The sequence below is a fragment of the Channa argus genome, chromosome 7, assembly GCF_033026475.1.
Source record: "Channa argus isolate prfri chromosome 7, Channa argus male v1.0, whole genome shotgun sequence".
NCBI lineage: Eukaryota > Metazoa > Chordata > Actinopteri > Anabantiformes > Channidae > Channa > Channa argus.
Genome location: NC_090203.1, coordinates 19,152,706 through 19,167,326, shown reverse-complemented (window position 1 = coordinate 19,167,326; position 14,621 = coordinate 19,152,706). Strand labels below are relative to the sequence as shown.

The following is a 14,621-nucleotide window of genomic DNA, read 5'->3' as shown; positions in this document are numbered from 1 at the left end:
AAACATCTGCGGATCGATACGAATAAAACTGGCATAGGTGCTCTGGTATACAGTAGTGCGGACTCTAGTGTAGAGCTCGGGCTTATGTACGGAGACGTTGTACTATCCAGAGGGCATAATTTCACAATAACAATATCGTTCTGATGTAATTTCCTAACAAAATCTTATTAATGTAATACACAGGGTCCCCATTCACTCACCTTTTATTTGGACAAGTGACAGATTACAGAAGAAAAAATACAAACTCTAGAATTGTTTCTAGCCTGAAAAAAGTACACTGCAAAACCGCCTTACAGCAGACAGATTCTGACTGTAAAATCTCAAAGTATTCCCCTGAATTCTCTCTATTTGCTTTCTTTTTCATTTTACAGTATTTGAAGGATACTGATGAAGTGTGGCTAAGATCTGAGCAACATGTCTGTGTTGGAGATAAAGCAGCCCGACATGTGAGGCAGATGCTTGGTCTGGTCTCTGATAAGTGTTATTCTTGTTACCATTTACTTCTTTTTATGAATGCTTAATGCAAATGTTTGTTAACCAATAGCACTGGCTTTGCAACAATAATCTGAAAATCGACCTGAGGGATACGGTGGAACATTTGAGATTTCACTCATCAGTCCCACATTTCATATGCACAGTTGCCAACTGCCACACCTCACATTAAGGGTATGTGTTTGATAATAAAGCCAATTAGTTATGTGATGGGATAAGTCATCATCTCAGCCTCTGATTGAGTTTAGTCTGAGTGGCAGCCCAAAAATAAAGGTTGACCAAGTTAATTGTTTTTGCTGTTCTAGTAATCCCGAACAGCCTTCCATGTTTTCTCAGGGCATTAAGAAACTGGCCATAACATAATGTGGCTAAACAATGTGGTTTTATTAAACATGTGTCATGAGACTGTTGGCTACTGTTCTGTTCCGTTTTTGTGTTGAAATGTGGCCTCCTGGGTGAGATTATGCGATGGCGGCCAGGTAGTCTTTCACCTCCGCTGGGGTGAGTCTTTTGAAGCCAGCCTCATTGCAGATTCCCACCTCAATGTTCTCCTCTGTCATCTGACCCTCAAAACTCTCCTGAGTCACACAGAAATAATTTTAAATTAGTAATAGTAAAAAAGAGGAAAATGAGTGAGATATTCTAATGTCTTCTGTGTTTTTAAACCGAAATACCTTCAATGTCAAGATGGCAGTGTGAATTGCGTCTTCCAGTTCCAGGTCATTGTTATACCTGGAAGCCAAAAACAAAGATTCCATCTACCAATGTGTATACAATAAATAGAGGAACTTGAATAGAATTGTGACAGTTTATCAGACTACCACCTTATAAATTACACCACAACAAATACTCTAGGTCTTTATCATATAGCGAGGACCAAGCTCAAAATCTGTACATTTTTCATTACCCAAATTTAATGGTAAACTTCTACCTTTTCTCCAGGAATGTTTTTCCATTAACATAGTTCTTTCCCATTGCTGTGGCTTTCCATGCAAAATATGCACCCTGTCAATCAAAAACAATGTTTACAAATTTAAGCTTTTGAGATACAAGGGGAAAAAAATCATTGCAGACTTAATAGCGAACATACGACTCTCCCACTGAATGAGTAGTATAATTATTACAACAAGGCAGGGTTGGACTGTGGTCAAAGATAAAAAAGGAAACTATTATAAAATGTTAAGTATCTAAATTAACAGAATTAAATATGAAAATGAATAATACAACATACAGAGGGGTCTGACTGGAACAGGTAGGGTTGGTCTTCATCCCATCCAGCTATCAGCAATGACACACCAAATGGACGAACTCCACTAGAGGAGACATGGCAGATTCATTTAAAATTCAAACTGAATTAATTTTATGTATTAAATAAAAAGAAAGGCATTTATAAACATGTGAATATTCACGTGTCTGTCATAACTCACCCAGACTGTGTGTACTCCTGCATCACAGAGGCAACTCTTTGGACAAGCTGGCCTGTGGGGATGGGCTCCTGGTAAACCAGAAAATACTGTTGCGCCAACTTTCGGGCTCGTCGCACTAAAACCCTGTATAGAAAACAAAAGCTATTAAGGTTTGTTTAAGTGGTCACACACACTTGTCTTCTGGTTCTGTCTCTTACTGTTGGACATAACATTGAGAGATACTTCTTGTTACAAAGTAGGACAGAAAGCTAAGCTGGTGGTGTTCTGTTTTTCTTGCAAACATTTAGTGCCCACCTGTAGTCAGGCCCCATGCCGCTGTACACCATGCCTATGTGTTTAGTGATGGGCTCCACTTTGTGGACACTCTGCTCATCATACAAAATTGACTTTTGTTTCTTCTCTGTTGCCAGGACAACACCATTGGAAGCTGAAATCCAAGAACATCATAGCTTGTTTCTTTAAAATAATCATTGCTTTGAATTCATATTCAGATTAAACAATGCCGTGTCATATTATATCTTTAGAGATGGTGAGAAGAGCTTACAGTGCAGCACCAGTGTCTGCTAATTAACTTGGAACAAATCAAATTATGGTGAACAATAAAGTAAATTAAAGGGCAAAACTGTAGCACAATATTACTTTTTGACAATATGAGAATTACCAAACCATTTTTGTTTGCTTATTTAAAAAAACGTGGTGCACACTGCCACTAACGTCATGCTGGTCTCCATACCGAAATCAAGGCAAATTATTCTGATGGGAATATATCGATTAACAATGAATGTAACAATAAGCAATTTAAAACAATTAGCAACTTAACAACAAATGAAACCGAAGATGAAACAACTGTCTGATAGGTTGTCTTATTGTGTTTTCTGAGTTATTAAAATAATCTGTTTCAATATCCAGTTTAATTTTTTCTATTACTTCATACCTTTGATGCCAACCGAAGGAGCTCCAGCTGCTACAGCTGCCAGGGCATATTCAATCTGAACCAGTTTCCCTGAAGGGCTGCAGAAAAAAACAAAAAAACACAAAAAGGAGGCACATTTAATATGCCTTGCGGCAGAAGAATAATGAACAACACTAAACCATTTAATTATGATTATACAGTATAATCACAGCGTATAACATTGAACAACTACGAAACTGAAAGCAAAAGCTGAAAACAAATGACTCATCTGAGCTAACGCTAGCTATACTAGCTAGTCTCTAAAACATTAGCTTGTAAAACTAATCTGTTTATTCTTATCCCTTATATGTGTCACTAACACAACCAAGCAAGTATTTATCTTGGCTATTTGAAGCAAAGAGTTTCTTGGCTGTTCAAAAAAACTTATTAGCTTCAAGCTAACGTTGACGTTAGTCGATTCATTACACTACCCGGCAATGACAGTGCAGCATCCACAATCTCCCAAAACCTTCTCTTCACATTTAACAATATGCATACAATTTAACGAATATCTACCAAATAACAGCCTACGCTGACTGTAAGTTTAGATGTAGTGTTTAATTTTCATTATAAATTGAACAAAGTTTACCTAAATGTGGTGAGAGAAAAACTGTAGCCTCGTTCCGCCATCTTGATCTTCTTCTACTCTGCTCTTTGTTGAACGGAGACTGCGAACCCACGTCAGAGTGTGTTTACCGCCACCTATGAAGACTCCACAAACACCCCTCCAAATGATAGAATACCAATCAGTGTTTCCTAAATATCTATCCGTTAGCTATTATCACTCATCCGTGAGCACCATTAGGGCTGGAACTAGTAAAATTGTACATTTTAGTAAATGTAAAAAGTTACCTAAAGATACAGTAAATGGTAAAACATCGCCTTGGCGTTTATGTGTGTTCTTTGATATTCATATTACCATAAACGAGCTACAGACCTAAAGGTAATTTTTTTTTAGCTCTAAAGTAATATATCATTTGGGAAGTATTTGATCACTATTGGCATCAATCAATCGGCATAATCGGAAAGATATTAAACGAATAAACAAAATTTACTTTGACTGGAGGTCACAACTAGATTAAAAGATGGTATTAGTTCGGCCCGCCAGATGGCGCCAAGAAACTAAAAGCGACAAAACTAGTGTGGGTGAAAAATTAAATAGAAGAAGAAATATGGCGTGTTGTCGCTCTTTAATGACGTAATGATCCTCAGTGACCGTGAGCTGGTTGACATGTAAGTGAAAAGAAAAGAAACGTGCTGACAACAAAAATGATGACTTTAAGCGCTTTAGTGCACAGCTTCAGATCCTCTTTGCTACATATTGAAAGCAGACTTCTGCAGGCGGCAGGACTAGAACAACATCTGGGTAAGTTCACTGATTACAGTTCAGGACGTTAGATACATTATTGAAAGTCTACTGCATTTGTGTTCCCATGTTCGTGGTTGCTTAGCATCTTAATAAAATTTCTTCGTTTTTCTTCTGGGGGGGCCTGTGCTGAACCTATTGACTTGCAGTTTTAATAAAGAACTGTAACGGTGCTTTTCCTGTGTGCAGCTCCAGCACTGGCAGTAAATGGCCCCATCCTCTTGCCTCAGGTCAACCAGGAAGACCAGCTGGAAGAGCAGAGTCCAGAGCAGCGTCCTGGACTTCTTGATAGCATACTTTGGATGGCAGCACCTAAGAAGAGGCGAACTATAGAGGTTAACCGCACCCGAAGGAGAGCTGAAAACAAACTCCTAACAATCAAGGTACATCCTCTGATGTGTACTTCAGCAAAAAAACAATAAAAGAGAAACCATATACAATAACAGATAATGATAAAATATGAGGCAATATAAAAGTATATGTACAAATTTAATATAAAAACCGCTTAAACAATTCAGTATTATTAAAAGACTAATATAAGTGGAAAAGTAAGTTAAGTGAAACCATTGCTACAATTTTTTAATCACAATAATCCACAAAAGTTGTGAAAATTGAACAGTAATTGAGAATATCTGTAAGGAATTCGCTTAAAAACTGGATTACTCTGCTTCCGAGTAAATAGTTGTTGATAGTGTTACACATATAGAATAACTGAAATGACACATTTCAAATTATGTACAATTGATTTTGGTTTGTGTTTAACCCCTATTGGAATTGTGTTTTCCATAACAACAGAGCACCTTACAATAAAACCAAGATTAACACTGTAACATCTTCACTATAATTGATATTAACCAGTGTTATCAATTGATATTTCCTGGTTGCACATGCATAGTGTAGGGTCACTTATTGCCATTGGTGCCTCTACATGAAGTAGTTAACCCAAGGTCTTCACTGTCTCCCTCTCTCAGACCAACATTGAGCCATGTCCAGAATGTGGCCACCTGAAGCAGAAACATGTCCTGTGTGGCTTCTGTTATGCTAAGGTGTGCAAGGAGACAAGTCTGATTCGCCATCAGATTCAAGCAATGGAAGGAGGCCCACTTAGGGCACCAACTGTGGAGACAGTTGTGTTGTATGAGGGTGAGACACCAAGCCCACAGGAAAAAGACAAAAGAATAGTGGAGTTGGCCAGGAAAAGGCCTGCCTGGTTCAGCTACTGATGCTGAGTAAGTTGCAGCATTTGATACCTTCAGTTGGACACAGGTCTGGTCAGCTACGGATTTGACTGGAACATTTAAGTATCACTCTATTTTGTTATTCAGTTCATGAAAAGGTTTGATGTATCCATAAAAGGTTCTTTCAACTTTAACAGATCAGAGATTTTACTTATCTGTGTGAACATACTATGCTCTATCAATAATGTATGTCATTTAAAGTGTTAATATGTCATTTCCTGTCAGAAATTTACTGTATTCTTGGATGTATGACAATAAATGCATTATTTGAAACAAGAATTGGGTATATGTACTTGTTTCACTTTTAAACGCCATATATATTTTGACAGAGACATTGTTATTTTGCCTCTGTACACCACCACTAGGGATTTAAAATCAAACAAATGCGGACTGTCGAGAATGAGAATCTTGCGAAGAACAAGTAGAGAAGCAGCAGCAGAAGAAGAAGACAAGGACGACGCCTTCTGAGGGGCAGGGTTTGGTTCGAGGCAAACATTTTTGCAAAAGTTCTAGCCAGAAAATTGTTTGTGGTCTGCCATTCTTTTGTTCAAGGATCGCTTACAATCAAAGTCTATTGTAGTTAGCTTCAGCTGGTTAGCTTTTTTCATAGTGTGTTTAGAAGCTTTCCTGTTCTTTGTTAGATTTAGCTGTTACTTTGACAGCTAATCTGTTATTGAAATTACCACAATGCTATTCCTGCCTTACACGATCTGCTAAGCTTCCAAGTCAACGTTAGTCAGTTACACCTTTGTGCAGGGTTGTAGCAAGCTATAAATGGTAAATAGTCGCTTATATAGCGCTTTTATCCAAAGTGCTTTACAATGTTGATTCCCATTTACCCATTCACACACACATACTCGCACATGGTGGGGTCTGCCATGCAAGGTGCTCACCTGACCCACCGGGAGCAACTTGGGGTTCAGTGTCTTGCCCAAGGACACTTCGACATGTAGCCGGGAGCGGGGATTGAACCACCGAACCACCTGTGGTCCATGGTCAACTGCCTTAGCAACTGAACAACAGCCACCCCCCATAAATGTGTCCTATAATTTTGCAAAAATATAATAAATAAATAATAATAATAATAGCTCTACTGAACTATTAAAAACCTATAATATCAACACTAGAAACTGTCAGATTTCACCCAAACAGTGTGACATTTAAAACCCATTTAAGATGTCATGTTCTTATGTACTTAAGCTATGAAACCTGATCATTTGAGTTTTCATATACAAATTAGTTTGAGGCTGTTTTAAGGATGCTACATTTTATGTTCAACAAGCCTTCCAAATAAATATCAACACTTAAGAAGTTGAAAATATGTGGTTAAATGATAGGATGGATTTATTACACAATATTTCTGTCACAACTACTTTTGATGAATGGCCATTTGGCCTTTTTGGCCTTTTTTGAGCAGCAAACATGGATGCAGGTGAAGACCAAAACACAGGCACCACAGGTGGCAATACTCAGAGAGGTGGGAACTCCCGTGCAACCCAGATAGACATGGCTCTATACGAGAGACAGGCTGTACAGGTGAGTGTATCACATCTATTACTGTTGCAAATATACCATAAGAGGACCAATGTTTGGTATTGTGAATCTATAGTAATACATAAATATAAGCAATTTCTGATTAGACTCAAAACAGTATGTGATAATAGTATCTGTGTTTTTTGTTTTTAGGCTCTGCAAGCACTGCAGAGGCAGCCAAATGCAGCTCAGTACTTCCAGCAGCTTATGCTGCAGCACCAGCTCAATAGGGCCCAACTGCACAACGTGGCTGCTGTACAACAGGTAACTAGAATTATTTAATTATGTATTGTAAATACAGTCAGTGCAATGATGTTATAAGCCAAAACATTACTCTTCATCCTATTTATTTTATTTTTTTACCAGGCCACGCTTGCAGCTAGTCATCAGTCCATTACCCCAAGTAACAGCATGTCCCAGGCACCAACCACTGTAAGACTTTATGTACATAGTTTCTGAATTATGACATATTATGATATATAGTGTTTTTCAAAATACTATTTAGCTTTAATTGAAATGTCTAATCTTCTGTTGCAGATGAACTTAAGCACCACATCTGCAGGAGGAGAGATGACTAATCCCCGTCTTCATGGCCCCAGCTACCGTTACAACTATGGCACTTAATCAGTCAGTTTTGCTGGGTATTAATTCAGCAGGACAGGGACAGATGTATCTTAGGGTGAGTTAAAAATCATTGTGCGCTGTGTCCATTTTAAGTTATACTCAGAAAGGTGTGCTTGGCTGGGACACAAATTCCTATGATATAATAACCACTTATTAAACACCACACTTATTTTTTTGCTTCTTTCCAAACAAATTGGTGTTATAAAGAAGTACTGTTAAAAATGACTCCTTAATACCTGAATTGTTGGAACATCATTAAGTATTCCATGTATTTACGGAGTCATTCACTAAAGTCTTAGCCATTTACGTTGTGTATTGTCTTTCCTCCTCATCATGTAGGTCAATCATTATCTCTGAACTCCACTTGCCTCTCAGCTCATCTTTATGCCTGGTGGTACAGCAACAGCGACTGTAGCGACAGCGACTGTAGAAACAGTTGCCCAGAAACAGCCTCAGCAGCAACAGCAACAGCGTGAAGTTGCTCCTCACACTGTCACTGCCCAGTCCCACAGTGATCAGTTTTGATTACCATTCCCTTCTTGAAATTTAAAATCTGAAATACTTGAAATCATACAGGTAGAGCTTTACAAATATTGTTTTTTTAGAGACATGATTGTTAATGCTATTTCACTCCTCTTACTACTTTTTCTGCTGCCTTACAAAAATATATTTACTAATGTCATGCAAGGCTTGGGTTGCTCTGTTACTGACAACAGTCCAACATTTATGGCACTGCCTCAATCAAACCTTATAGTATTATTTTACCAAGGAGCTTCTTTTCAGTTGTGTAGTTGCTGTGAAAAGTAATAAAGCCATAACTTGTCATATATTTGAATCTTTCTTCTCATTTCTATCCTGCTGGCCAACACACTGATAATGATACTGTTTGAGAACTGATGTCGCTTACAAACATAATTTTTTTCAGCATGAAACTAAACGAGGCACTGACGTAGCTTTTGATTAATGAGCTGCATCAGTGCTGTCAGTGATCTGGGTGACTTCAGCTGTTTCCTTCCTGAGACATGTGGTGTATGTGAGAGACATCTGAGGAGTTAGGGGATATTTTCTTTGACCTGTAGGAGTGAACCCTGGTTTCATCTGATTCACACAGATTAGTCATTTCATATTCCCGTCAACACACATTCACATGTCTCCAAAACATACAAAATACAACTAAAATAGAAGATAAGGCACACTCCATGCTGCATTAATTATAAGACCTCAATGATGATATTACAGCAACATTTAGATTGCAGCTCATTTTCAACCAGAAACTTGCAATAACACTTAAATATTATAGGATGACAAATGAAATCAGTAGGAGTTCACTTTTAAATTTGGTCTGGATTCATGGGGTTGGCTTACTTCATGGAAAAACTAAAGCTCCTTTTCAAATGAAAACCAACCTTCAGGATGCCATAAGTGCAGACATTCACTTCATTCACTACAATGTGATGTGGATGATTAAAAATAGAAACAAGATTGGATATTTAAGACATATCCTGACACACATACACACACACACCTTTGACTACTTCATACAGAGACAAGTGGAATATAACATATATACATAAATATATGTATATATAGCTTCTTACCTCCTTTACCCATGACTTTCCACGTCAAGCAGGACTGAGGTAAAAGATCAATCGTTACCATTCACTCTCTTGGCACAATCACATCATGCACTGTCTGAGCAGAGGAGGCTGCTACCTGGTGAACTCCTACTGTGATCTTCAGGAGGACAACCACTGGAAGAGAGAGAGCTACCAAGCATGCTGGCTGAGCCTGGTCATTGAAACAAGACCACAATATAGGTATGTTACCCAAAGTTCTGCTCCATTCTTACATTTTGTGACATTTACATCTAATTTGTATCTTTTGTAATGTAATGTGCTAGTTATATTAGGTGTTCACTATGATGTATTCACATACATTAGGGTGTGAAAATGGCTGCTGCACTTTGCGTTTTGTTTGGAGTGAAACCTATAATTAATTACCTCACCCAGACCCATGACATTGCTGCAAGTAGCAACTGCAAAAACATCTTAATTATTTGACTAGCAGTTTTCTTCTTGAACACATTAATTTAGTATATTTACAGAGACTAGATTGAAAATGGTGTGTGCACTGTGTTCTAGGCTGACACTGTCAGAGACAGACAACAGTCGCAAAGAGAGTTATAAGCAGCAACAGGTGGTCCACTTGATGGTTGAGAGGAGTCCCAGCCAAACACTGAGACTGGGCAGTCACAACAAAGCTATGGTAGAATACCAGCTGCCCTTCACCAGCAGGGATCTACATGAGACAACCACATTTGGGCTGTCACAACAGCCAGTCATACTAGAGAAGGTGAATAATAAGATAGATAAACAGAAAGCACCTGCCATATCTCAGGACCTCTGCAAGCCAGTCAAAGTAAACTTCAGAGCATCAAGTCTGATGGGCTCTCCCAGGGAGGTCTCCCAGCGGGTGCAGAGGAGGGAGTGAAGCAAGGAGGTGGAGCAGACTGATTTTCAAATCTGCAGTTTAGTGTCTGTAAAAATAAACTTTACATGTAACCTGTTGCTTACAAATGGATTTTAAGTTGAAAGGTTGACATTCTTAGTGGAATCCAAGTAATAGACTTGTTTGATGAAAAAAACTGTGTATTATGTTAAGAGCGATTTACTTTTCAAATTTAAAATATCTATTTGTTTTATTTAAACAGGTTTAATAATGTTGAAGTAATGTATAATTAAATGAATCGTATGAATTATACACTGTATTGTAGATTTGAACACATCTGCTACTGATTCTTGTAAGGTTAATATGCTTTAGAAATAAATTATACTTTTACAATTGTCAATGATTAAAACTGGTAATACAAGTTATTCATGTGTCCCATCTTTCTATGTGTCCCTCTTGCTTACACACGTGCAGCTCTGCTGAGAGAAAAATACAAGCTAAAGTGAAAATAAGGTTTTTGAACTAAACATATATTTGAGCCCTTCAAATATATGCCTAAGCCTAAGCAGGTTTCAAGAAAACTATGTTTGGTTTGAGCAGTTTTAGAATAAAAACAAATGGGGAGAGCAACATGGGGATAGTGAAAAGTTGCGTATAGTTGTGGAGGTACAGAGTTTTTTAGTGTGTTCAGTGGAATTATTTTGTGAAACATGTTTTGCTGACTTTTTGGTTATCATCTCAACGCTTTCTGTGGAATTACTGTATCAGCTGAATTGTGGAACATGGAATTCAATAAATGTTCAGCGATTGTAACAGAACAATCTCTAGAGTGGATAATTGCTGGACCACCAGACACGAGTAAGCCTGTCTCTGCACTTCTTTACCAAGGTATGGTCATAAACAAACACAACAGTACAGAGAGATTTCATAAGCAAGAAAATATGCTACAAATGTAATTAACCCTTTAATAGCAGGTATGAAGAATGAACATGTTTTTGTGATAATATGAAATATGAGCAATAGTGTGACATCTGTTCCCTTATTTGAAATAACATGCACCTTCAGTAGAGTTCTGTCTGCCTGATAACTGTAAGGCCCAACAAACTTGTATTAAATACAGGAAATTTCAAACCTGTGATAAGAAACAGTCATGCTACTCTACAGGGTTTTGAACTTGTACTGCATCATTGTATCATTAATGTATGAATGTATCATTAACTGTAGATAGGGATGTCATAGACAGAATAAACTCCACTAAAGTAAGCCACACTCTCTTTAAATATCCTCCACAACATATTCACACCTTTCATTATAACTAAAGACTTCCAGTTACCTTCCAATAATAATTACAAATACACATGTTTGTGTATACGTTATGCTTTAACAGAAGGGAGCAGAATTTTTTTTATTAATTATAAATTATTAACTATAAACTAATATAGTTCATGGCACTCTGGGAGTTAACTTCAGACACAAATCTTTGGGTTAGAAGTTAAGTGATAGAAAATAAACCTCTACGTTTAATTAAACCTCAATTGTGTATCCAATATGGATAGTACCAGATGGTTTCAAACAAACTTATTTTACTTTGTCATTATGGGTATTGTTTGTAGAATTTTGAATAAAATAATGAACTTCATCCATTTTTGAATAAGGCCGTAAAATAATAAAATGTGGAAAAAGTTAAGTGCTGTGAATACTTTCTGGATGCACTGTATCATCAGTTAATTTACAACTAATAATTTCTATTTGGGGCTTTAAAAAACATGGTAATATTACAGCACGATGAAACATTGTCTTTTTAAGATTACCTTTTTGCCATAACATTAACTTGAGGTAAAAATAATTCACAGAGTGAAAAATACATACACATTCCATTCCTGAGCAACAAGCTTTTAACATTTTTCAGAGTCAAATAAAAAATACCAGTGTATCATTCCGTTTTGACTTGTGTGACTAGATTTTCCCTCCCAATATGGCATCCTCAGCTCTTTTGTGTTTCTTGACAGTGACCTGCAGCTGCCAGTACTTGAGATACACCCACATGAGGCTCCCATTCTTCCTCTTGTCCATGTTTAGCAGGTCTGCACAGTGCTTATCTCTCTTAAAAATATCCTTCAGGTCAGATTCTAGATTCAGTTCTGCCCCGATGGGGTCTTTGACAACCTTTAGCAGCATGTTCTTCTCCATTTCAAGCCGCTGGTCTCGAGGTTGGATGAGGGAGCAGTAGGCGTTCTGGCGCTCCACAAGGAGACCCTCTAATTCCTTCAAATTAGCAGTGGCTCGCTGGTACCAGTCGTTCTCCTTTTCCAGAGCATGATGCAGTAAAGCACCTGCAGCACCAGACTTTACTGCCTTTTGTTTCTCTTCTTCCAAGGCATCTCGTTGCTTGTAAAAGGAGAAAAAAAAAGTTGGTTTTGGTTTATGAAGAACAGAGGACAGGTTAGAAGTGAAATGTACCCCATGTTCACATGGGGAACAAGGCAAGACCTACATTTTGTAGTTGTTTCCGTTCTTCCATCAGCTGCTGGCTCTGTGAGATGAGGGCCTGCTTGTAGCCTCTGACCCTTTGTCTCTCCTTCTCCAATTCCAGCTCTAGTGTAGCCGCTGCCCTGCGCCTCTCTGTCAGTGTCTCCTGATACCGTGCCTCCATCTCACGTTTTATTATAGACACATCCTTTTCATACTCATCTTTAACCCTCTGGATCTCCCTCTGAGACTCTCTGGTCCAGATCCAGCCTTAGGAGGTATAGGGAGGTAAGACAAAGGAGTTTTAGATATACTGCCATCTATCTTAAAAAAATTTTTTGAAGCCAAGACAAACTGCAGCAATTGTGAATCACCTGATGATGACACCACCCAGCAATAAAAGGTTTTAAAGGATATTTAAGTATTTAAAAGGATAAGTTCTACTGACAAGTCACAATGATGCAGTACAACAGGAAAACAGTAAAAACTTAAAGCGAGATATCATACTAATTTCACCCGCTTTACATTTATTACATCCAAATTAAGAAACCCAAATGTTGTTCTTCATGAACTATAGCTTTGTCCACAAAGCCGGACAGAGCAGCAAGGTGGTGGAGTGGTTAGCACTGGTTAGCACGGCCACCTCACAGCAGGTTTGCCTCCCCAGCTGAATGTGGCCTTTCTGTGTGAAGTCTGCAAGTTTTCTGTGTGAGGGCTGCACGTTTTCTGTGTGCTTGCGTGGGTTTACTCCGGGTACTCTGGTGTCCTCCCACAGGCCAAAGACATGGATGTAAGGTTAACTGGTGACTCTAAATTCCCTGTAGGTGTGAATATTCATGTAAATGGCTGTTTGTCTTTGCATGTCTCTCTGTGTTGGCTCCAAGATAGACTGGAAACCTTTCCAGGGCGAACTCCACCTCTTATGCTTTGACAGTTGGAATAGCCCCCCGTGAGCCTAAGTACGATAAATAGTTACAGATAATGAATGGATTGTCCCCCTCAGAAGCATCTACTTGTGTAACTTACGAAATGCAGCCAGTCCCAGCATAGGGACCAGCAGGGCATAGTTCCATTGGTTGCCGTCACCGGCCCCCACCCCCCTTTCTCTGGCATCTGGCTGGATGTTCCACCTGGGTGGGTCATTCAAGTTGTTCATGGAGGATACTGTCTCACACACATACACACACATTGATGGAATATCAAAACACCAGCACATTGTTTAAAACGTAGTATAACTGGAAAAAGCATTTCCAAAAAGAAAATGCACTGTGAATACTTCGTTTCCAGCTAAAGGTATTCCAAAGTATTTATCTACTGTGAATATTCCAGCATTCAAATGAGTATTATCATGGCATAAGCTGAAGGGAGTATTGCCATTCATACTGATGCTGCAGCAAGTCTTTTTTACTGCGAGCTACAGCTATAAAGTGGCTTGGTCATTAATATAGTTAACCATATGATGATTAAGTTAATTTAGAATCTCCAATAAGCTTATAAAAGATTATATAAAAACAGAATAACATATATGCCATTTAGAGAAGTTATTTGTAGAAATGATAGTTAGCAATTAGCTCATTAGCATGTAGCAAAACACTGCGGCATCTTGCAATAGTAATTCCACTCAGACACATCTCGGAAGTTTGACAGCCCGGGCACAAACAAGGCTAGCAACGAGCTAACATGCTAGCTAACGTTTAGCACGCTGGCTCATAATCACTGCCGTATTTAATGCAAAGACAACACGTAGCTTAATAACTCTGCACGTCCAACAACATATCAGTGTATGCATAATAAATACATATTACTGTATCTCACCTTGAAAGAAACGTCTAGGTCACTTAAACATTCGTTCCTACACCAACATACAATTCTTACGCTTTTATCATTTCATCCAGACCAATGGGGGGTAATAAATGTGAACTGACTTATACTCAAAGCCCAAAGGCATTTATATTACAATAGGTCCATTGGTATTTTAGACCACGTATTACTTAGCGAAGCAGTATTTTATGTTACTATACGTTTAAGCATGCCTTTTGAGGAAAACAATTTGCGTAACGTAATTGACACCT

General features: G+C 38.3%; 4 protein-coding genes across 5 annotated transcripts; 2 read left to right on the top strand and 2 right to left on the bottom strand.

Moving 5' to 3' along the window:
• Positions 1 to 185: 185 nt before the first annotated feature.
• Positions 186 to 3,607, bottom strand: psma2a (proteasome 20S subunit alpha 2a). Its single transcript, XM_067509297.1, has 8 exons — positions 3,461 to 3,607; positions 2,854 to 2,930; positions 2,214 to 2,346; positions 1,920 to 2,042; positions 1,724 to 1,805; positions 1,424 to 1,497; positions 1,167 to 1,224; positions 186 to 1,070 (listed from the first exon to the last, which is right to left on the bottom strand). The coding sequence occupies exons 1-8, from the start codon at positions 3,499 to 3,501 to the stop codon at positions 954 to 956; spliced, it is 705 nt and encodes a 234-aa protein (XP_067365398.1). The 5' UTR covers positions 3,502 to 3,607; the 3' UTR covers positions 186 to 953.
• Positions 3,608 to 4,049: 442 nt separating this feature from the next.
• Positions 4,050 to 5,754, top strand: mrpl32 (mitochondrial ribosomal protein L32). Its single transcript, XM_067511798.1, has 3 exons — positions 4,050 to 4,237; positions 4,427 to 4,620; positions 5,209 to 5,754. Exons 1-3 carry the CDS (start codon positions 4,141 to 4,143, stop codon positions 5,458 to 5,460), a joined length of 543 nt encoding a protein of 180 aa, XP_067367899.1. The 5' UTR covers positions 4,050 to 4,140; the 3' UTR covers positions 5,461 to 5,754.
• A 3,391-nt stretch (positions 5,755 to 9,145) lies between these two features.
• Positions 9,146 to 10,593, top strand: zmp:0000000930 (telethonin). Its single transcript, XM_067510595.1, has 2 exons — positions 9,146 to 9,449; positions 9,774 to 10,593. Exons 1-2 carry the CDS (start codon positions 9,316 to 9,318, stop codon positions 10,120 to 10,122), a joined length of 483 nt encoding a protein of 160 aa, XP_067366696.1. The 5' UTR covers positions 9,146 to 9,315; the 3' UTR covers positions 10,123 to 10,593.
• Positions 10,594 to 11,031: 438 nt separating this feature from the next.
• LOC137130434 (coiled-coil domain-containing protein 127-like) lies at positions 11,032 to 14,540 on the bottom strand. Of its 2 annotated transcripts, none has more exons than XM_067510593.1 (4): positions 14,365 to 14,540; positions 13,576 to 13,713; positions 12,575 to 12,819; positions 11,032 to 12,468 (listed from the first exon to the last, which is right to left on the bottom strand). In XM_067510593.1, the coding sequence occupies exons 2-4, from the start codon at positions 13,703 to 13,705 to the stop codon at positions 12,037 to 12,039; spliced, it is 807 nt and encodes a 268-aa protein (XP_067366694.1). In that variant the 5' UTR covers positions 13,706 to 13,713; positions 14,365 to 14,540; the 3' UTR covers positions 11,032 to 12,036. The 2 variants fall into 2 exon arrangements, with proteins under 2 accessions (XP_067366694.1, XP_067366695.1); XM_067510594.1 differs by having other exon boundaries at positions 13,576 to 13,679.
• Positions 14,541 to 14,621: the final 81 nt, after the last annotated feature.